General features: G+C 38.9%; 1 protein-coding gene across 4 annotated transcripts in view; it reads right to left on the bottom strand.

Moving 5' to 3' along the window:
- ZDHHC20 (zinc finger DHHC-type palmitoyltransferase 20) overlaps window positions 1-23,362 on the bottom strand; it is a 70,923-nt gene that overhangs the window by 26,356 nt on the left and 21,205 nt on the right. For all 4 annotated transcript variants that reach the window (XR_011071033.1, XR_011071032.1, XM_068526751.1 and 1 more), the window contains exons 2-5: window positions 18,422-18,448; window positions 14,354-14,457; window positions 8,629-8,749; window positions 270-339 (exon numbers count right to left, since the gene is read on the bottom strand). Coding sequence is in view for 2 of the 4 variants with exons in the window: in XM_068526751.1 (XP_068382852.1) it covers window positions 270-339; window positions 8,629-8,749; window positions 14,354-14,457; window positions 18,422-18,448 (322 nt within the window). In the remaining 2 variants the exon portion in view is untranslated. The remainder of the gene's footprint in view (window positions 1-269; window positions 340-8,628; window positions 8,750-14,353; window positions 14,458-18,421; window positions 18,449-23,362) is intronic.

Genomic DNA, 23,362 nt, shown 5'->3' on the forward strand with positions numbered 1-23,362 from the left:
GGGTATTACTTACTTGGTCATCAATATTACGTTAAGCATATGCACAAGAAGTACACATACTTAAAGAAAATTCTAACAACTGGTACAGGAATTGTTATCAAAGATTACTTCAAAGTATATTCTAGCTTATATACATACTTATGTTAGCTCTGCATACAGAGCAAATAATGGGAGAGGATGCAGTATTTTTGCTAAGTTCCTTCACTCTCTGTTCTCCCATCTCCAGTTCCAGTACTGGGGTTAAATGAAAGCCAAAGAGAAACACTTACATGTCACATGCTGAGCAGTGATGTGCACGGTCAGGCTTAATCAGCTGACATCTCTCACAATATCTGACGGCTACATTTAAGAATTAAAAGGAAGTTGTTGAAGAATGTATGTTTAGAGTTGAGTTAATTTGACTATAAAATTTGCTTTCATTTCTTACAAACAACTCTAGGAAACTGACAACTAATAATTTTAAAATAATACCAAAGTTCATTGGAGAGCTTATGAAATCCAAATGTCAAGAGGCAGAAGGGAACCTCAGAAATGTAGCTGGCCCAGCAATGTTCAGATGAATAAGGAGATCCAAGGAAATAAGGAACTGGTATAAAGTCAAACATGTAGCTTAGCGGCAAAAGTCAGATACACTAAGACCTAAATCAAGTATTGTCTCCTACTGTACCACGATGTCTGTAGTAAAATATCAAAACGTTCTCAATTATCTCCCACCCCATCCCAGATAAATAGCAAAACTGCAAACATACTATTGCAAAAGAACTCTAAACTTCTTCCCACTAAATTCTAATATATACAGTTTGTATCTTCATTCATTCAGAACATAATGAGCACCTACTAGGGGCCAGATGTTGCTCTCGGCATAAATCCCCGCCTTCACGGAACTTACACTCTAGTGGAAAAGACGGGGAGTAATAAGCAAGGCAAGGTAACAAAAGAAGTAGTATATTAGTGATAGGTGCTGACAGGAAAAATAAAGCAGGGAAGGGGAGTTGGGATACTGTAATTTTAGAGTCATTTGAGAAAACTGAAACTGAAAGAAGGGAGCCGGTCAGTCACACAGATCTGTGGGAAAAGAGGAATCTGAGGAGAGGGAACAGGCCTCGGGTGGGAGGGTGCTCAGCGTGCAGGAACAGTGAGGGGCCGCTGTGCCTGGAGCAGAGAGGAAAGGAGGAGGGCACGAGGCAGGGTCGGAGAGGCTGGGTCAGGCAAGGCTTGTTCTCCCCACTCCGCTCAAGTACTCTGAGAGAAGAGTAAAAAGCCAAGTGGAGGGGACTTCCTGGCGGTCCAGTGGTTAGGACTCTGTGCTCCCAACGCAGGGGTGCGGGTTCAATCCCCGGTCGGGGAACGAGGATCCTGCATGCCACACAGCACAGGCAAAAACAAAAAGCCAACTGAACGAAGAGCTCCACCAGAATCTGCAGAACATTCAGAACCTGAGGTTCTGGTTTTTGAAATCTAAGTAAGTGACAAAATAGTTCTTTGAGATTTATGAGGGAGATGTCCCACGACTTCACAAATCAATAATTCTTTAAAACCATTATTTTGGATGAATAGAGAAAAACAAAATTACAGTGAGATGCTAACCTTTCTCCGTATCACGGCCTCCAAAGCAAACAAATGCTTCTTGGCAACAAGACAAATTACTATGGGTCTTTCACTAGAGCTGAAACTTTCACAGATTTAGAGCATTTGACTAATAAGTACTCTACGGGATCTACTGTAAGTGCGGTGGACTTCTTTTGGGGGTATCCGCCTGGTCTGTAGGCCACTCTCTTTCCAGGAAATGATTTCAGACCCCTCTTCTACCTGGACTGTGTGAAGCCACCCACCTCCCCCTTCTGGTCCACGCTCTCGCCTACGAATCAGGGCTGAGGGGCAGTGAGCTGTATCTCAGGGGGTGGAAGTGAGTAACACGCGATGGCCACGCTTCGCCACGTGGATGGGGTAAGAAAGGGAAAATCACTTTAAGGGCAACAGTGTAGAAAGGGAGCAGATGCCAGGGGGCAGCAGGGACAGCTGCAGGAGCCCCTGTGGCTCCCGGTTCTCAGCTCCAGTTTCTTCCTTGCAGTCCTGCCCTCGGGGCACAGGAAACACCCACCACTTTCTTACACCATCCCGTGTGTTATGCTAGTTTCTTTTGCGGGGAAGGGGGAGTTAAAAAGCTTAAGCTGTTGTCCGTTACTTGTGATCATTAGGGCTAACAAACATAGTAACAGCACAGAAGACAGGTTCAAATAAAAATTTAAATTAAACATACCCTCTAAAAAGTAGATGGACCACGTCACGTGTTAGTGTTTTTGGAAAAGAATTTGGCCGTATCTATAAAAGCGTAAGGCATGCACACTCTCTGCCCGGGATCTCTGCCGCTAGAAAATTTATTCTATAGACACGCTCTCACCACAACATGGTTTCAATAACAAAACACTAGGAGTAACAAATTATGAAGATAGTTAAGCATTTTATGATACACTACGTAGACTTTAACAAGAATTCTCCATACAAAATAGACACATATCCTAAACTGGAAAAGTGCAAACATATTAAGTGGAAAAAAGCAAACTGCAGAATAGTTTGATATGCAGCATGTTTCATATCTCTGAGGGGGAGAAGAATATATGTATTTTTCTCTTTACACATCCCAATACAATGTATCCACCTTCAGACTTGAATTAACATATATAAGGGAGACACAAAGTGTTATTTTGAAGCAGTGTTAGAAGTTACACCTGCTAGAAGGCAGCTACCCAGGTAACCAAATCTGTACTGCTTAATACCTATCCACTCTCATTGTTAAAATGTTAATTGATTGTATATAAGTTTTGCAATATTCTGTTATATATAAAAAATTTCTGCAAGGATATACAAGAAGGGTGGCAACCTCTGCGGAGTAGTGCCAGGGTGAGGGGCAGACACTTCTCATTTGGTATCCTTAAAAAATTGTTTTTAAATCATGTTCCTGTATTACTTTTATAATTTAAACCAAACTTCAAGATGAAAGGAATTTATACAAATATCCACTTATTAAATGAATAAGCTATACCTTACTGAGGGCCTTCTGTAGTACCCTGGCTAGACTGGACACTAGGGAAGTGAAACCATGCAAGGTAGAAAAAGCAGAGCAGGTATAAAGGACCTGAGAGGTCTCCTAACTCAACCTCTCATTTTTTAGGTTAGAAACACCCCAAAACCTACAGAGAAAAGAAGTAGTTTGCCCAGATCATCTCCCTCTCTGTCTCTCTCTCTGAGTGGTCAGATCGGGGACCAGAAGCCCAGGGTCTTATTTTCCTTTCCCTCTACACTTCCTCCACTCAAAATTCTGCCACTGCTCTGAGATGAGCTGACACTAAACAGACTTCTCAAGAAGCCTTTTTAAGGGTCTTGATGACTGAGTAGATGGAAGAACTGAAGTAAAAGCAGCAGTCAAAGAAAACTGGTTTCTAGGAGGGATGGCGAGAAGTATGATGCTGCCAGTGACAGAAACAAGCTCGATGGGGGCGGGTGGAGGGAGGGGGGTTAGGTTGTTTTTCTTTCGTTCGTTCATTCATTCAACAAATATTCAGTCTCTACCCTGTGACAAACACTGCTTTGTGCTGAGAGTATAAAGTTGAACCAGACAGACTTCCCTCCTGCCCCCACGGTGTTAGGTTTTGCTTGACTTGAATTGGGGTAACAGGTCACTCAGGTACAGCTATCCTTCGGAAGGTGGAGATACGAGAATGGAGCTCTAGCGGGCGCACATGCCAAGGGGAGTGCCAAAGCCCCGACAAGGGTCTCCAAGGGCCCTGGGGGAGGGCAAGGCAGCCTCGTCCCTCTGAAGGCGCAGCCGCAGTCCACCCCCCTCTGCCTGACAACAGGGAAGGGTTTGGGCAGCAAGCGCAGGCTCGTGTGACAACATCCCTCAATCTGCTAGTTCACAGTGAGAAAAGGTAACTCAGTCTGAAAACTATTAAAGAAAACAAATCGTTTGAGACACAGTGAACCAACGATCATAATATCGTGGTGTCAGAATTCCATGGTTAAAAACAGCTGAAGGAACAGTACAAAAAGAATTGGGACGAGGCACGCTTGTAAAGTGGGGTTAAAAAAATGTAGGAGGAAGAATAAACATTCAAAGATGCAAGAACAACTAGAATGGAAAAGCACAAAGAAGAAAGTTTTTCAAGCAGTCAGAATGACAAGAAGCCACCGAACTTGGTTAGGAAGAATGAGAGCCAGCTGCCTGGAATCTGCTGGGAAGGAAAAGAGGCCCAGGGTACAGACGACTTACGAGGGGACCTACAGTCAAAGGGAAGAGAAAATAGAATGGTAGTTGGAACACGTCAGAACCAAATTTTTGTTGTTGTTTTTAAGAGGAGATACACTTTGAAGTACACCTGAAAGCAGAGGGAAGAAATGGGTTGGAAATTATTACGTGAAGAAGCAAGATTTTTAGGAGCAAACTGTGGGAGAAGGGAAGAAAAAGGTCAGCAATCTTTATGCAAGTTTAATAAAGGACAAGAATGCAGACCCCAAGAAGGAAGCGAGGTCCTGAGGGCCAGCCAAGTGTGTGCAGGTGCAGGGCAGCCCCCGAGCCTGGAAGCAGCTGGGACTCTGCCGCCATGTTTCATACGGGTTCTCTCCTACTTACTAGCTTGTGACCTTGGGTCAGTAACTCACTTTCTGAAAGCCTCAATTTCCTCTTTCGTAAATACAAATAATATCAAGCGTAAAGGACTATTGTGCAAATCAAAAAAAAAATCTGGAACATACCAAATTCCCAGTAAAGCAGTTATTATTGTTACAATAATATTATTATTTTTGATAAAACATAAAGTGAGCCTCTAGGATGGGAAAGATTAGCGAAGGGGAGAAAACTAGGGAGATCTTTCAAGTGTATAAGCAGCCATTACGGAGAACACCCAGGAACAGATTCACCCCACAAACGCCTCCTGGGGGCCTGGGGGTGACGCACTGCTGTGTTAGGGCCATGGACGGAGATCCCAGGGCCAGAGCCTCAGGCCAGAGTCAAGGCGTGAGGAGCACAGACAACCAGCAGACAGTGAACTGAGATCTACAAGGTAAGAATGTGAGAAGTTCAGAGAAGATTTTAAAAATCTCTTCTTGTTTAAGTGAACAGAAATGGTTGAAGAGAGTTGGACAGTGAATTAAAACTTTAAAGTAGATTTAGGGAGGAGAAAATAATCATTCTAGGAAGAGAAAAAGACATAAAAATAAAAGGTGGGGAAGGACAGAGTTTTAGCAGAGTTGACACAGGGAAATGGAGCAGGAGAAAGCTAAAGAGAGGCATTGGTTGTATCCAGACTGCGGAGGGCGGAGGTTTAGAAAGACTCATTTTGTTTCCTTAATAGATGAGATGTCCACGGGGTTCAAAAAAGCACAAAAGGAGCACAGTGACAGTCCCCATGCCCCTCCATGAAGGCAGCTCCACCACTTTCACTAATCTCTGCTCTAAGAAAGATCCACTTTCTATAACATGTGGTTCTGTAATTTCATTTTTTAAAAAATGCATGGTATTATTTCTGTAATAAGAAAAAAAGAAGAAAAACCCCCAATATTCTTTGGGATTCTAAGCAGTAGAAATGCAGTATAAAATGGTGCTCAAGGGCAGGGACTCTGTCTGCAGTCAGAAGATAAGGTGTAAATCCCAGACCTTGCCACTTGGGGACTTCAGGGCCCTCCCTGTGTCTCACTTCTTCATCTCTAATGTGGGGATAAGTGCTGCACTGTCTCAGAGGGGCATAAGTAATCACCATAAAGTGCTCAGCAAAATTCTGGTGCACTATTCAACAGACGAAGGGTATTTTTCAGAGTAGTGGAAAGCCATTAAAATTAATGAAAAGTAATAAAGCTTTAAGGGTAAAGATTTTACATTAGCAGCTTTTAACTCTTTGGGGCATAGGTACTGCTCTGAAAATCAAAAGAATAGGCTACTTCAAAAAGTACCCAAAATTTTGTGTTTAATCTCACGGTTTCATTAATTCTCTGAAATCCTGGGACTTTGGGTTAAAAACACCTAGGGAACTTCCTGGCGGTCCGGTGGTTAGGACTCTGCGCTTCCACTGCAGGGCACACGGGTTCACTCGCCTGTCAGGGAATTAAGATCCCGCATGCCCCGCAGTGCGGCCAAAAAAAAAAAAATCTCATCTACATAACTGCAGCTACTAACAACTGTTGTAAACTAGACATTTTATAATTGAATATAAAAAGGGATTACTTTAAATTAGCTCTCGGACTTCCCTGGTGGCGCAGTGGTTAAGAATCTGCCTGCCATTGCAGGGGACACAGCTTCGAGCCCTGGTCAGGGAAGATCCCACATACCACGGAGCAACTAAGCCTGTGTGCCACAACTACTGAGCCTGCGCTCTAAAGCCTGCAAGCCACAGTTACTGAGCCCACTCGCCACAACTACTGAAGCCCACATGCTGCAACTACTGAAGCCGGCGCGCGTAGAGCCCATGCTCCGCAACAAGAGAAGCCACCGTAATGAGAAGCCCGCACACGGCAACGAAGAGTAACCCCTGCTCGCCGCAACTAGAGAAAGCCCGTGGGCAGCAATGAAGACCCAACGCAGCCAAAAATAAATAAACGTTAAAAATAAATAAATAAATAAATAAGCTCTCATTTACTGAAAATTTATTATTGTACACTGAGAGCTATACTAAGTGCTTGTCTCATTTATGTATACTTCCAGAGATTTAGAGACTATTATTCTCATTTTAAAATGAGGAAACCAGGGCTTAGAAAGTTTAAGTGACTCTCATTGCACTAGCAATGGAAAAGCTGGGGTCTGATCTGAAATCCATGTTTTCATTCTATACGGTAATATATTGCGTTATGCAAAGGGATAGTATAGGCATACCTCGTTTTATTGTGCTTCACAGATACTGCGTTTTTTTTTTTTTTTTTTTTACAAATTGAAGGTCTGTGGCAACCCTGCATCGAGCAAGTCTACTGGTGCCATTTTCCCAGCAGCATTTGCTCACTTTGTGTCTCTGTGTCACATTCTGGTAATTCTCAAAATATTTCAAGCTTCATTATTATTTTATTTGTTATGATGATCTGTGATCAGTGATCTTTGATATTACTGCTATGATTTGTTGAAGGCTCAGATGATGGTTAGCATTTTTTAGCAATAAGGTATTTTTAAATTAAGGTATGTATGTGTTTTTCTGACGTAATGCTACTGCACACTCAACGGGCTACAGCACGGTGTAAACATAGCGGTTACATGCACCGGGAAACCAAAAAGTTCATGTGACTTGCTTTATTGTGATATTCACCTCATTGCACTGGTCTGGAACCGAACCTACAATATCTCCAAAGTGTGCCTATATGAAATGCATGAAAAATTTAAATGTCGGTCAAATATCCCCTCCTAAAATCTTGCACAAATTTTATATTTTCTTAAGTCAGAATGTGTACATAATTACACAAAGGTAAAGCTCCTTTTATTTCCCCTCAGAGTTGAGAAGCATAGGGGTTCTATAGGCAGAGCACCTTTTCACATACTACCTGTATGACTACCTGTATGACCTTCAACAAGTTACTTAACCTGTCTCCGTTCCCTCGTCTGTAAAATGGAGAGAGCAGTGTCTCCCTCACAGGCTGGTGTGAAGTTTAAATGAGTCTGTATGTGTAAAGAACTTGGGTCAGAATAACTGTTAGCTATCACCATTATCTGGTATTTGCATGAATTAGTGAGATGTATAATACATAATTTAAAACAATTTCCTGTACTTAAATGACCAGTCTGGCCGCTCACAGGTCCATCCCTATCAGTAAGGCTCTGCCCCTGAGAAAAGGAGGCTGCTGCAGTCACAAACGTCAAGAGGGCCAGTGGAACAGACACCGCTTCGGAACCAGACAAACCTGACTTCAAATTCAGGCTCTCTGAATACTAGCTTTATAACCTTGAACAAGCTTCTTCCCCTTGATGTCTTTTATTTCTCCCCATTCTAAGTTAGCACATTCTTGATTTTTTAAAAAATTACTCAGTGATGACACAAAATATTCAAATGTAAACCAGGATTTCCAAATGATGGTTTACTAAAAATTATACATGAAATTTTTACCCATGAAGATTGAGTTGGGAAAAAAAAAGAAATGCAGAAAAAAGAGATCCACATTAAAGTGAGCCCCTTAAAAAATCTATTATCAGGGGACTTCCCTGGTGGCGCAGTGGTTAAGAATCCACCTGCCAATGCAGGGGACAATGGTTTGAGCCCTGGTCCAGGAAGATCCCACATGCCGCGGAGCAGCTAAGCCCCGTGAGCCACCAACTACTGAGCCCACGTGCCTAGAGCCTATGCTCCACAACAAGAGAAGCCACCGCAATGAGAAGCCTGTGCACCGCAACAAAGAGTAGCCCCCGCGCGCATCAACGAAGACCCAATGCAGCCATGAATAAATAAATTCATTTAAAAAATCTGTATCGACATATGTACATACCTGTTATCTGAAATACCATGTAAGATACACAACACACGAAAATCCTGTTCCCACAGATGCTATTTGTGGCAACCACAATATCCACTTAATAGTCAAATCATGCAAATATATCTTGGCAAAAATTACCATATTTTAAAAATTCTTTGGGAAGAAAAGCTGAAGATTTGTTTTTCTTACTCTTTGAAGCTGATGTGGTATAGATAGGTAAGTCCCTTGCTGCTCTTCTCAAAATTTCTTGCTGTCTTTCTTGGCTGAATTCCTTTTCGTAACGTTCCTTTTCAGAATTGGACAAGCAGAACTATAAAAGGAGAAATAACTATTAATTCTTTTTAATCCCATGACTACTAACTACCAGGCTCAGAAAAACAAAGTTTTATCCAGAACAGAAAAAAACAAAAATATTTCCTTCTATAAAGGCAAAACCTGTCTTCAAATTTGTTTAGGAAGCTAAATCAAGCACATTTTAACAAAACCACATACCTCTGACAGATTGAGAAATATTTGCCCTCCATACTAATGATGGCAAAGAACATGAACTAAGTATTTTTTGCATTTTTGTTTTTTACAGAGAAGATTAACTTTCCCCATCAAAAAGGGCTTAATATATGTTTTCTGTTAGTAAAAATTCTGGTGTTTGAAAGTTAGTGTCAAGAGATATGGAAGGATGTCCAAAGAGTCACTTGCTTTGCGTAACAGGCTAAATCACAGGCATGGGGCCCTACTATTTTCTGGCCAAATTTCTCAATGAGGACAACAAGTCCTTCTTTTACTACTTAGTTTTTGCTTTTAAAAAGCTAATCAATCAGGGTGTGCCTTCTCCAGAATTATTAAGGATTGCCAAGGTAAGCACCATCTCCTTTTCTCAAGGAGAACCCTTCCTTTATAGAGTTGTTTCCAGTTTCCACTTCTGAAGTTCTAATTCCCGTGTGTGGGCGGCCTCCAGCCTATTTCTTTAAATAGCATTTTCCTACAAAGGACTTGTTCAGTTGCTCTTCTTTTCATGTCATCCCAGCATCTCAAGGACCTCAGTTTTATGCCTCTATTTTATGTAACCAGGAGTTTTTTTTCAGTTTCTATTGGTCTTTATTTCACAGATTTTTTTAAAAAACAAAAAAACGGCCCTAGACATGCCCTTGATCATAGTTCATACTATAACAATACTGTTCCTCAATTTTTATTTACTTACAGGGTTTTGCTTGAAAAGGTCTAAGGAGTCATAACTAAAACTTTATCTTTTAAAATTTGAGTATTTTGGTCTACCTGCGAACTCAAGTACCAAGCCTTCCACGCTCTCAATGCCTCATTGTCAATAACGGCACTGCCTTCTTGATGCAGCCTCTTCTGTTACAAACGGGGCGATAGTGCGGCACAGGCAGGATTAAGAGCTCTGGGGTGAGGAAACTGTGATCCCAAGCAGCTCAGGGAATTTTCTAAGGCTGCAGAGTTACTGGCAGAGCTGATATAAAAACACAAGTCTCTTGAGTTCTACGCTAGTATGTTTCCCTCTGTGTTGCTAATGTGAAATACGTGTTCTTTCTTTTTACAGACTTGTTACTCTAACCTGACCAAAACACGATGGCTTAAGAAGTAGAAGAGTCCATTTAGATTACCTAGCCTAGCTCCCACAACTAAATCTTGATGGCACACAAGAAATCCCCAATTTACTTATAAAGGACAAGAAGTAACATGGACATGTGAACAGGACAGAAAAAAATCAGAAAAAATTACACACAATCTTAAAGTTGAGACTCTGGAGGTCACTTATCTAAACTCCCAGGCAGGCTGGAATCTTCAGACATTTCTGAGATCCACCCCCTCGAATACTTTCAGGTACAAAAATACTTTCCTACTTTGTAAGACGGCCCATTCTCTTTTAAGAGAACTGTAACTTGCTAGAAAGTTCTTCCCTGACATGATACATCTCTGAAACATTCAAAACAGAGAATAAAAATCATATGGTATAACGTTAAATATATATTTGGAAAAAAAGATGCTCTAATCAAATTTTACAGTTTCCTTGTAAAATCTGAACAGAATTTTCCTGGGCTGAACTACTTCTAGCCAGGCCTCAAAATCATTACTTTTCCATGAGAACTATGGTTATAAATTATGAAAACCAAATGAAAATCTCAAGAGACACCAGGATTTTAGATAAGGAATGGAACAAAACTTAAAATGAACTAGAGTTCTGAAATTATTACTGTCTATTTTTCATTAAATACTACTGAACAGAATTCAAACTATGAAATGCCATTATCTTAAACTTAGTGTTCAAATGGTTCAATTTAAGTATCTGTTACACACCAATTAAGAGCTTGGCACTGTCCCAGGTACCAGGGCTCCAAAGATGAATAAAAAATACAGCCTTGGCATTCAAAAACACATTCTTATAGTTCAGTCCGAATGTTAACCATGTAAACAAAGAATTACAAATTACTAATCAGCAATTCTTTGCAAGGTGTGATCAAAGCTCCCTCGGGAGGGGTGGGGGCTGTCAATGAAAGTTTCTTGGAAGAAGTCGTACCTAAATGGGGTTTAGAAAGATAAACAGGAATCGTCCAGGAAGACAAAGCAGGAAAGAAAATTTTGGCAAACGAAGCGGCATATGGAAAACACAAAGAGGTGAAAATAGTATATTCAGGGCAACACACTACTTGAATACAGAGTTCCAGGAAGAAGCAATGGACATGAAGTAAGACTTCAGCTCGTGAACGGTCTGTGTACCAGGCAAATGACCAGCCCACTGGCAACCTCTGCAGGAATGCCAGAGAAGCGACGGAACCATATTTTCTTTTTAGAGAGATGACACTTAGCGATGGAAGATGCCTACCAGCTTTTCTTATGCTGTTTCCTCCTTACCATTCGTTCATTCAAGTATTTAGCAATCTATTATATACTAGGTCTGATTCTAGGCAATGAAGATACAGCAGTGAGTAACAAAGAGCCTTCCTTCAAAAAGCTTATCCTTTAGTGGAAGAGATAACTTATAAAGGTCTCAGCTTTAATACCACATCTTCAGAGATTTCTTTGATCACACTATCTAAAATAGCTTTTTTCCTAATAGCTTTTACTGTTATGCTCTGCCACATCATCGCTTTCTTTTTCTAAATGTATCACGATTTATAACATTTTATGTTTGTCTCGTTCTTTTTATTCCCAGAGCCCACCAGTCTGACAAAGAGCAGATGCTCAGTAAATACTTGCTGCCTGAAAGAATGAAAAAAAAAATGCCTACCTTTATAACTTAACTTCCCTAAAAATGTATAGTTTTTGCTTTTTAGACCCAACCAATCCCCCTAGATCCAAGCCCGAAGTGTTGCTCAAGCCTCTACATTTAGAGTCCTTTTAATGCGGTCATGAACACCTATCTCACAACTATGCAATTTCTTATCAAGAGCTACTCAGGCAGCCCAGAGTAAGCTTATTCAGAAAGATAATCTTACATTCCTGTTCCTGGTTGTCACTGCAGCCTAGCTTAGCTGGCCCTTCATGATTGAATAATCAATCCCTTCAATACTTACTGATGCCCACTATGTGCCAGATAGTGGGAGAGGGATATAGTGGAGAACATGATAGAAATGATCCCTGCCCTTAAACACCCGACGACTTAATAAGGTGATGCATACAGGTAAGCAGGCAATTACAATACTAGATGATGAGGTCCGTGACAGGGAAGGCAGATCGTGCCACAGAAGGGCCACTGGACACAGGCTGTCAGTCACACTTACAGTTACACTTACAGGAACAGGGGAGCACGAGGGATGGAGTGGACGTAAAGGCTTAGTCAAGCACTGGGCTAAATGCTAAATGGGTACAACACTGCAAATACAGCAACCAAAAAAGAAAAAAATAACTTAGATGGCACTTATGTGCTAGGCATTCTTTTAAGCACTTTCCCTATAGCATTAATTATATATTATTATAAATACCATCAATCACATGTACGTATGATTAATTTATTTAACCCATACAACAATCCAATAAGGTGCATACGACTACCAGCCTCACTTTACAGAGGACGTACCTGAGGTACAGACAGCTAAGGGGCGTGTCCAACGTCACGCGGCTAGAAACGCAGAGGCATGAGGCAGACGAGGCGGTCTGGAGCTGGGGGCTGAGTTCTGAACCTCTGTACTATCCTGCTTCTCAAAAGTATTACCAATTGTTTTTGTTATTATATTTTTTATTTCCTGTAACAAAAACTATTTACTTTCACACATGCTATGTTTCCAACAGCCATCACTACTAGTAATTGATTAGATAAAATTAGGTCCTTTTCAACTTAAGAGATTAAGATATGGGTGGCAATTTGTAATATAACTTTAAGGGCTGACTAATTATTAGCAAATGTTTGAAGAATATATTTGAAGAAACAGTAAGCGTGATGAGTGGTTTACATTATCCCTTAAAACAAAAGCCCCCAGTGGAAACAATGGGCAATGAGAGTTTGGCGTTACCCACTACTGCTGAATGTATGTGCAGCACCCAGCAATTCTCCTCCTGGGCATCTGCCCCTAAGAACTATGCATGTACGTACATGTGCTAGAATGTTGATGGCAGTCCTATGTGTAGCAGCCTGAGACTGCAAGCTGCCCAACGGCCCATGTCCATCAACAGTAGACCAGATAAGTAAACTGTGTTATATAACACAGCAGAGGAGGGAGCCACAAGTGTATACAACATGGATGAATGGCACACGAAGAGAACGTTAACGAAAGAAGCCAGACACGCAAGCACACGTCCTGTGTGACTCCATCCACGTGAAGTGCAGACCAGGCAGAGCCAGTGGACGCTACTGGGTGGGTAGGGGTCGGGGGAGCGGGAGAGCGGTGTCTCGTCAGCAGTGACTGGGGGGCATGTGAGGAGGCTCACGGGAAACCGGTCATGTTCTGCCTCTGGAACTGGGTGCTGGTTACTCACGTGTCCAGTTCATGAAAATTCGTCAAGTGTACATTTATGGCATGTAGAGTTTTCTGCATATATGTTCTATAAAAAGTTAAATGGAAGCTGGTATCTTTAAACATACATCTATAATTTTTAATGGCTTTTGATGAATTTAATACAAAGGGAAACAATAACATTATTACCATCATCTAATATTTGAGTGCTAACCATATGGCAGGTCCTGTGTTAAAAGCTTTACGTAAATGAATCTCACTTAATCCTCACAGGCACCCTACAGAGACGGGCATGACTGTTAGCTCCACTTTCCAAACAGAAAACTAAGCCTTGGATTCATTAAATAATGTGTTAGAGCAGAAAATCAAACTCAGGCAGTCCTAACTCTAGAGTATATATTCTTATCTATCTAGCTATTCTAAACTTTAGGTGAAGAGAATTCAGTCAGCTATATCAAGGCAAAAGAGACATAGTGGTCTTCGGCTTTACTCCACATAAATGTGCACTCATATTATTTCCAAGTGGAACCTCCAAGTAGAAAAAACACCAGCCACACTAGGTGTGACAAGCCACAGCATAGACAATTTGTTTCCCACAATCAAAACACTTTATTTAGTTGCAGCTTATTTGTTCAGGCCTGAGAAAAAATAAATGTTGAGAGTTTCTAAAAATAAACTCTACTTTCCTAACTCAATTCTGTCCCTTAAGATTATTCACTCCAGTGACATAAAGTACCTCTTTAATTTAAGAAAGCGTAGCAGGGCAGAAGAATATTAGCACAGCTAAACCTTAGCGCCATCACCCATCTTTTACGATGCTACGTCAGTGGGCTATATCTGAGGGATACGCTGATGACTCACACTCACAATGCAGAGTTACCAAGCAATTTATGAATGAAAACAGAACAAATGCATTATGTAATAAAGTTTTAACAAAGGCAACACAGGGAAAATAATTCCATAATTAGTGAAAGCATTTGGTAATTTACCAACATTAAATTTACCTCTTTGGAGGGGGAAGCGGGAGACGTGAAAATTGTCATCCAATAGGACCATACAAACATAACAATGAAAAGATGGAAAGCCACAAGGTAAACAACGGCCTTTCCTGGTAAATAAAAACAAATAACATTTCATTGAATCCAGGTGAAAACAGGAAAAAGCATTATATATTAAAACACAATATTTAGGGTCAGGAGGCTCGATCCAATAAAAAATTTAATTAAAATGTACTAAAAACATCAAATATATACACTCCTTCATCTGCATGACGTTAACATTACAGATATGAAAAAACATTCTATTCCTGCATTTAAGGGTTATTGGCCTGGTTTATAAGTAAAGACTGTATTCTGAGATGAGATTTGATTTCATTAAGTTGCTGAAGATTTAAGCTGAAATCTTATGAGCACCTCCTTCAAAAGCACTTCCTAAAAGTTAGATTTTAAATGACTTAAAAATTATTATTTAATGTTCACTATGAACATTAAATCCAAGAAACTATATACTGAAAATAAACAACTCACTTCCTGGACTGTCAGGAAAGGTATCCTAAATTCCATTGTCCTTTTCAACACAAGGTAATGAAAAAATTTTAGCCACTCTGAATTTCTGCCATAACTGTTTCCTAAGTGGATTAGTGTAACATTCCAACATCTTTATCTCCAAATATTCACTCACTGATATAACTAAAAACTTTCTGTTGTGTTCTGTGGTTTTTCTATCTGTAAGAAGTGGAACTGGTTTCCATTAAGAAGCCAGAACTAGTTACCAAGTGCTTAAACTCTTTTTCAGTTTGGAATGCAGCACCACAAACTCACTGAAGAAAACAAAGCACAGATGAGCATAAAAGTCTGAGATTCTACTCATTTTTAAAGTTCGGATCCAATATTACTTTTTCCAAAAGCCTCCTCCATTACTTTCAGAATTTATTATCCCTTCATACTATCTCCCCAAATAATTTACTCAGACTTCAGTTAAAGCACTTAATGTGTTTCCTTTAGGTTAGCTGCTTAATACTGATGAGTTAATAAATGCAAAACACTTAGAACAGTGTCTGACACATAATAAATCCTCAATAAATACTGGCTATTATTATCATTGCTGTCCAAGTATAGCAGTTCCTTCTTCTCAAAAACTGGTTCTTTTTGTGCATTCCCTATTTCAGTGTTACCCAAGTATATAGACTGATAGAAGTTTTCACTGGTCTGCAGTTAAATGAGAAACATTAAGAACAATGTGAAGTTTTTATAAAGCTAACATGTATTCAATTTGAGGTACTGTCCTTCTTTTGGTCTGAGGTTACTTTTCCTTATGTTTTTGGTTTTTAAAAAATGTTTTCACATAAAATAACGATACAAAATTGACAACTTGCTGGACCCCAGCATTTTCTTCTGCAATTATACTGGTCCATGCCTGGTCTAACAGAACAGAACCCTGAGACACACAGATGACTGATGCAGGAAGCCAGGGCTCGATGACCCTCACAACGCATGGCTGGCTAATCAGCACGGAGCGCGTACTTCAACTTCTAGCTCCTAAAATCTCCTTCAAAGTAAACTTCTCATTCTTTTCACTGCTAGTGCAACAGTTCTTAAATTGTTGCTCATGTCGTTTGGGTCACTGCACAAGCCAAGGGGCGCCCCTGCCTTCCAGTCTCTTGCTTCCAATCCATCTCAGTGGCCAGCGTAAAATATGTGGCTCACCGTTTCTTATCGCCGTTGGCTATGAAATTCCTGGGAAATAGCTCCATCTACATGACTAATGAATGCATTCTAAAACTCTGGAACTTCCTAGTAACCATATTTATTTTAACTATAGCTACTCAAATCAGCCCTTCTACCTACTGAAAGTCTACTAGAAGACATATAACGTTACCTTATTTCTAGCCCTCACAATGGTCTCGTAGGTATTCTTTCAGTTTACAAATGTGAAATCGAAGGCTCAGAGAATTTAATATTTTGCCCAGTGTTACTTACTTACTAAATGATAAAGCCAGAATTCAAACCCATATATGCTTGATAAAAACCCAAGGTCTTTCTCACTGTGTCATATCTAAACTAATTTTCCTCCGCTTTTTAAATTATTATCTTAGTGGTCACATCCTACTTCAGAGATAACATCTGGTGCCAAGATGAAGCCCTAACCACAACTTCCTTCTATTCTCAAATATGCTTTCTTTTCACTTTCACAAAAACCGATTGTCATCCTCATTGCAAATTGTGGTTTCGCAAAATCTGCATTCTCTATTATTCCAGCTCCCTCTAGGCTAAACCCCATGGTCTAACCAATGGATTCAATAGCATCCCTTCATTTGTTTCTCCTTTGGAAAAACAGGCTGGGGCTGAGTCTCCTGTTACACCAACACTGAAACCATTTATCAAGTCTGCAATTTTATCTTCACCTAGCTCATTTCACTTTTTTATATCATTGCCTTGCCCCCATATTCAATCAAGTTTGTCAATCCTCATCTACATATTATTGCATAGCTTGGTTACTTTAACTTTAAACTTCTTAATCATTGAGTTACTTACAACTAAGGCTAGAATATAGAACAATATACTTTAACATTTTTTAAACATTTAATATTTTTTTAGAATATTTTTGCTCTCCATAAGAACAAAAACACATGGTTTTTGCCTTAAAAAATCTTAACCTTCAGTTAAAGAAAGAAAAGATAAAATAAATCTCTTAGTATATTGCCTGGAATATAGTAAGCACTTAATAGATGGTAGTTATCAAATTATAAATAATAACAGGAAATATTGTTTTTAAATAAGTTCAAATTAGTGTGATTACTAATAATCCCATATATATGCTATAAACTATTGGTTAGAAGTAATACTTAAAGTAAAAGCTTAACTCATCAAATTGAATCAAAGTTCAAAGAAAAACTGAACCTATAAATCAGAAAGTCTGACTCAAAAATCACCTGTAACTGAATTAAGAAACAAGCAAATAAGCAAACAAAAAACTTTACTGAAAGACTCTCTGAAAGACATGGGGAAAATAGCCCCAAGACATAATGATCCAAGTTAAAAGTTCTTTTATAAGAACTTCAGAAATTCTCTGCTTTCTATATCTGTGCTTTCAACACACAGGAAACAGTTTTGATTTTAAGCAAGAAAAACAAGCCTACCAAGGTTGAGTCTATATTTATTCTGTTACTGAGAAATTAGATCCAAAGTCAACTTGAGATTTACATGCTTAATGCCTTCTATTTTCAACAATAAGAATATTTATTAATAATTTCTAGGGACTTCCCTTGCGGTCCAGTGGATAGGACTCAGCTCTTCCTCTGCAGGGGGCACGGGTTCGATCCCTGGTCTGGGAACTAAGATCCTGCAAACTACGCAGCTCGGTCAAAAAAACAACCACCACAAAAAAAAAGTTTCTAACTATTCAACTGTTTTAGAAACCCTCTGGATTTTCATATCTCAAATCAAATTTTATTTTTGAAATTTGATCTCAAAGGACTTAAAATTTTCTTTTATCTCAATAAAATTTTGAGTAATGATTTTTCTCTCTAGACACTGTCTCTTTGACTAGTCATTAAAACTTTAATTCCATTTCAAAATGAACTAGTAATACAATTTACAAATTCAGAGTCTGGTTACTTAATTAAATGACTATGAGTAGTAAAGTACTATTTGAAACAAACGCATAAACAAGAGAACCACCAATAAAATTTAGACATCATGAAACAACACCTCCTCCTCAAACTTAGCTAGAACTGAAATTAAAAATCTTTGAACTGCTACTATAAAGAGTTCTGAAGAATATACAAGGCAAAAATATGTATATAAATACATCAAAGAAGTTTGGGTACTAGATGCCTTACAAAATAACAGCAACTTCAATTTACATAAATAACACAAATGAGAATATACTGAATGTATAAAAATAAATCTAATAACACATCTCCTTTTAATCACTTAAGCTTTAAGAATATATATTTTCTTTCTGGAAACCAAAACACACACAGTCATCACTAAATAACAAGTATATGGGTTGTAATTAAGATACCATAAGTAGTCTACTTAACTTGAGAGTAAAAGTTAAAAGTGCCTTACCGTTCTCTCCATTTCCAGAAAGTGTAACTAGAATAGAAGAAAACACAGTGAATATATTTTAAACACTTGTATATAAACTTTATTTCAGGTTGACTATTCACCTTAATATCATTTTCATAAACATAAAATTTAGTTGTAAAATGTAAACAATAATGCAAATTCAGAACTGCACACTCAAAAACCATGGAAACACTAAAATTCAAATTATTCTTTATCATAAACTTTGCAATCAGATTAAAATTTTTCTTCAGACCTTTGTTAATTTTAAGCGTATCAATATGATTATAGTTATGATGTTTTCTTTAGCTCTTTTCTTAATGCTACCTACAGAATGAGTGGAACTCTCCTCTATGGCACTCATATGGCACTTAATTAAGTTGTCTGTGATGTAATTTACCAAACTTTTTGTAAAAGCTACACACAAAACACATTGTTATTTTTCTACAGAAAAAAAAAAAAAAAAAGAGGAACTTATCCTGTAATTTTTAGAGCACTTTTCTTCCTAGTTTGAAACCCTGGGAACTGCTCCTTATTCCTCCGCTCTGGATAGTCCAATAGCCTCTGGGTCCTGTTGATTCTACTACCTAAGTCTCTTCACATCCGCCTCCCCCTCCCATTTCTCCCATTGCCTTGTTTTAGGACCTTCTCAAATGCGATAGCTTAAAGCAACTCTACTTGCAGTTGAACAACATCCTCACCACCAGCAAATCGACACCCACCAGTCGCTTACAGAAAAAAGTCCACAATCTTCAGAGGAGCAAACACTATAGGCCCTCTGTGATCTACAATCTGTCCGCCTCTCCAGTCTCTTGTCATTTGCCCATACCCACGGTCTAATTATCCTGAAAAAAACTCCAGTTTCCTAAATACATCAGGCTGTTTCACACACTGTTGCTTCCCCTATTCATCCTTCAAGACCCGGTGTATACACTCCCTCCTTGGCAAAGCCTTCCTGAGTCCCACTCTAGGCAGAGCGGGTCACTCCTTTATTTCAACGCTGCTCACCCCTCCATCTCTACCATACCACCTCATTTTTCGCAATTACTTGTTGACATGTCTGTCTCACCCTGCTGGACTGCATTAGTGTGGGATCATGTCTTAGAACAATAACAACCCTAACAGTTATCATTAGTTCCCTCTTACAGATAAATAAACTAAGACTCAAAATAATTAAAGGACATCCCTGAGGTCACAGAGCTAGTACATGCAGTGTAGATAAGATGTGAACTCAAGGGCTTCCCTGGTGGTGCAGTGGTTAAGAATCCGCCTGCCAATGCAGGGGACACGGGTTCAAGCCCTGGTCCAGGAAGATCCCACATGCCGTGGAGCAGCTAAGCCTGGGCACCACAACTATTGAGCCCTCGCGCCACAACTACTGAAGCCCGCGCGCCTAGAGCCTGTGCTCTGCAACAAGAGAAGCCACCGCAATGAGAAGCCCGTGCACCGCAACGAAGAGTAGCCCCCGCTCGCCGCAACTAGAGAAAGCCCGCGCGCAGCAACGAAGACCCAACACAGCCAAAAATAAATAAATAAAATTAATTAAAAAAAAAAAATCTGAACTCAAGTGTATTTGGACTTGTATTCTTTCCTGGAGTGTGTTTCATTTTATTCAGTGTTTTAGTTCCAAAGCCTGGCATACAGCAACAATGCTTAAGAAATGTTTATTAATTCAATATCCATTTTTGACTAAAATCTCTTGATAAAATAGGAGTATCTGGATACTTCCTTAGTAAACTAAAATATATCTATCTCAATCCCCAAACCAACATAATTTAATGAGAAAACACAATGAAGTATTCCCACTAAAGTCAGGAACATAGCAAGCAGGTTCATGATCATTACTTTTTTTTTTTTTTTTTTTTCCAAACATTGTTTCAGAGAGGCATAGGGTTTTCCAGCCCATCTTAGGTCATTCAGGTATGGTCTGGGGTAGTTAAACCCTGGGCTGGTCCCCTCTGGCCTCACAAAGCATTTCCCCTTTATGCTAGTGTACGCTACTAAAAATATAATTTTCATTAGGTGCCATATATGAAATGATTGGGAAGCGCTACAGTAGCCACACAATTATAAAAGAGAAATAAATTAATTGTATAGAAATTGAAAAGAAGACATATGTATCACTACTTGTAGATTATATGACTACCTTCTTTTACAGTCAAAGAAAACCAACTGCAAAACTATTATAAGTAAGAGGTGATAGCGTACAAAAACTGATATACAGAAATCAGTAGATTCCCAATATACACGTAATCACTATGTAGAAGTTATAATAAAAGAAAGTTCTATTTACAAAGCCACCTAAAAAAATAATGTTCCTAGGAGTAAATGTAAGAATTGAGCAAGATCTATACAAAAAGAAACATTTTGATGTTTCTGAGGGACACCAATAAAATCTGAACAAGTGGAAAGGCTTATATTCTTACACAGAAGAGACATCATTAAAATGGCAATTCTCTTGAGGTTATTCTTATAAATTTAGTGTCATCTCAATAAAAGTGCTTTTATTTTTTAAGTAGTCAGATTCCAAAGTTCATTTGTGGAAAAATAAACTTACATGATGAAGTAGGAAAATTTTGAAAGAGATGAATAATGAAGTAGCACTAGTCAAGTCAAATCCTAGAGCACAGTATTTTAAAAATATTACAAATGCCCCAATTATTAAAACAGTTGTACTGGCTTATGAATAAATAGATCACTGGAACAGAACAGAAAGCTCCCAAATGGAACCAAATGCATATAAGAATTCACTATATGATAAACATGGGATTTCAAATCAGTGTGGACAGAGCCAATAAATAGCATCAGAACAAATGGGTAGCCATGTTGAAAAAAGATACCATTGAGATTCGCAACACAGGTCAGGATAAATCCCAAATGTATCAAAGATTTAAATGCAAAAAATAAAAACAAAATCATGCATGTACTACATGAAACAAGGGAAATTTTAAAATATATACACTTTTGGAGCTGAGTAGATATTTCAGAGTATGACACAGAACACAGAAGCCATAGGAAAATACTGATATATTTGACTGCATAAAAGTAAAAACAAATGCTCGAAAAAAATCACTACAAGACAACAAGAAACTAGGAAAAAATACTCACAATTCTTACTATGGACTAAAAACTAATTTCTCTGTTTAAAGAGTACCTACAAATCAGTAAGAGTTTCTTTTTAAACAACCCACTTTTTCACAGAAAAGGAAATACAAACATCTCAAACATAAAAAAGATGGTCAACCTCATTCATAACAGAAATCCAAAGTAAAACTACATGAAGATACCATTTTTAGTAATCACATTAGTAAAGATCAAAAGTTGATAACATACTGTGTGATCACACTTGTCAGAGCAGAGTTCTGATTTAAATTGCATCTGGCTAACAGTTTCTGGTGGCTGCCTCTTCCAACTTCCCACTAGGACAACACGCAACTACAGGAAACAACAAAACTGTTCCATACCAAAAACAAAGCTAGACAAACCAAGAATGACCAGAACTACTTCGTCAAGAGGACTTTCCTGACCACAGGAGTGGGGTAAATAAATCTCCTTAGCATACATTCCCACAGCACTATATAATTCCCTTATCATAACACTCCTGACACTGGTATGTAATTACTAGTTTCTAATCTGTAGTTCCTTCCAGATTTTTCTTGGAGGAAGGGACGCGACTGAGTCACCAACGCCTGGCACAGGGCGGAGTGGAACCAGCCCCCAGGATCTGTTAGCTGCCCCTCCGACTACACAGACAAAGGACAGTTAGGGACAACGAACGCTGAGCTGTCTGCAGAGCCTCTGGCCTCACAGAGGGATATTCCATTTTCTGAGGATCCCAATATAGTTTTAAAAGTTCTTTTGATGATAAAGCCAGAACTATAAAAAACATTACACATACTAATAGTTACATGTGCCTTGTAAAGGTATAATGAATGTCCTTTTTTCAATCATGTCAGTGACCATGTATAATCTCATTTGCAGATAATATTAATCTAAATTTAAGTTTCTATGTGAACCTGAGAGCTGGCCACATGCTCTTCTCCACTTAACTGCCCCCTTTTCTCACCTACTCCCCACTAATTGAGATTGAAAATCCCAGATACTCTCACTTTACCACCATCCTTTGCATCTACTGTGGCCATGTGATACAGTTCTGGCTAATGGATACATCTTCGGAAAAGGAAAAGTTATGGTGGAAAAAACTTTTTCTTCCTTGACAAGTGAGAAGCATGTGAGGAGAAAGCCATTATAACTGCCTTCATCCTGTTTTTGCTTTGCATACTTACAGTGTAAGGATGTGCTGACAATCTGTAATTGCCAACGTTCAACCTTGAGGGAAGAATATTTGCTGGATACAGGATTCTGGGTTGACAGTTCTTTTCATTTAACACTTGAAAAATGCCATAGCACTTCCTTTTGGCCTCCACAGTTTCTGATGAAAAACCTGCTGTTGTTCTAATTTTCCCCCATAGGTAAGGTAAACTTTTGTCCCTGTTTTCAAGATTTTATCTGTCTTTAGTTTTCACAAGTTTGGTTATGATGTGTCTTGGCATGGATTTCTTTATCTTGTTTAGCATTCACTCAGCTTCTAGAACCTGTAGGTTTACGTCTTTTGTCACATTTGCAAAAATTTAAGCTATTATTCCTTCAAGTACTTTTTCAGCCACACTCTCATTCTTCTCTCCTTCTGGAACTCTGATGACACACAGTTTAGATTTTTTTTTTTTTAATAGTTTCACAAGTCCCTGATGATCTATTCATCTTTATTTCTCAGTTTAATTTCTTCTGTTGTTCACCCTGGGTAATTTTTATTCCATCTTTAAGTTCACTGAATGTTTACTCTGCCCTCTCCATTCTGCTACTGAGCAGACTTTTATGAGTTTTTTAATTTGGCTATTGTATTTTTCAGTTCTAAAATTTCCAGTTCTAAAGATGGCTCTTCTC

The sequence above is a fragment of the Eschrichtius robustus genome, chromosome 18 (assembly GCF_028021215.1).
Source record: "Eschrichtius robustus isolate mEscRob2 chromosome 18, mEscRob2.pri, whole genome shotgun sequence".
In the NCBI taxonomy this organism is placed as follows: domain Eukaryota; kingdom Metazoa; phylum Chordata; class Mammalia; order Artiodactyla; family Eschrichtiidae; genus Eschrichtius; species Eschrichtius robustus.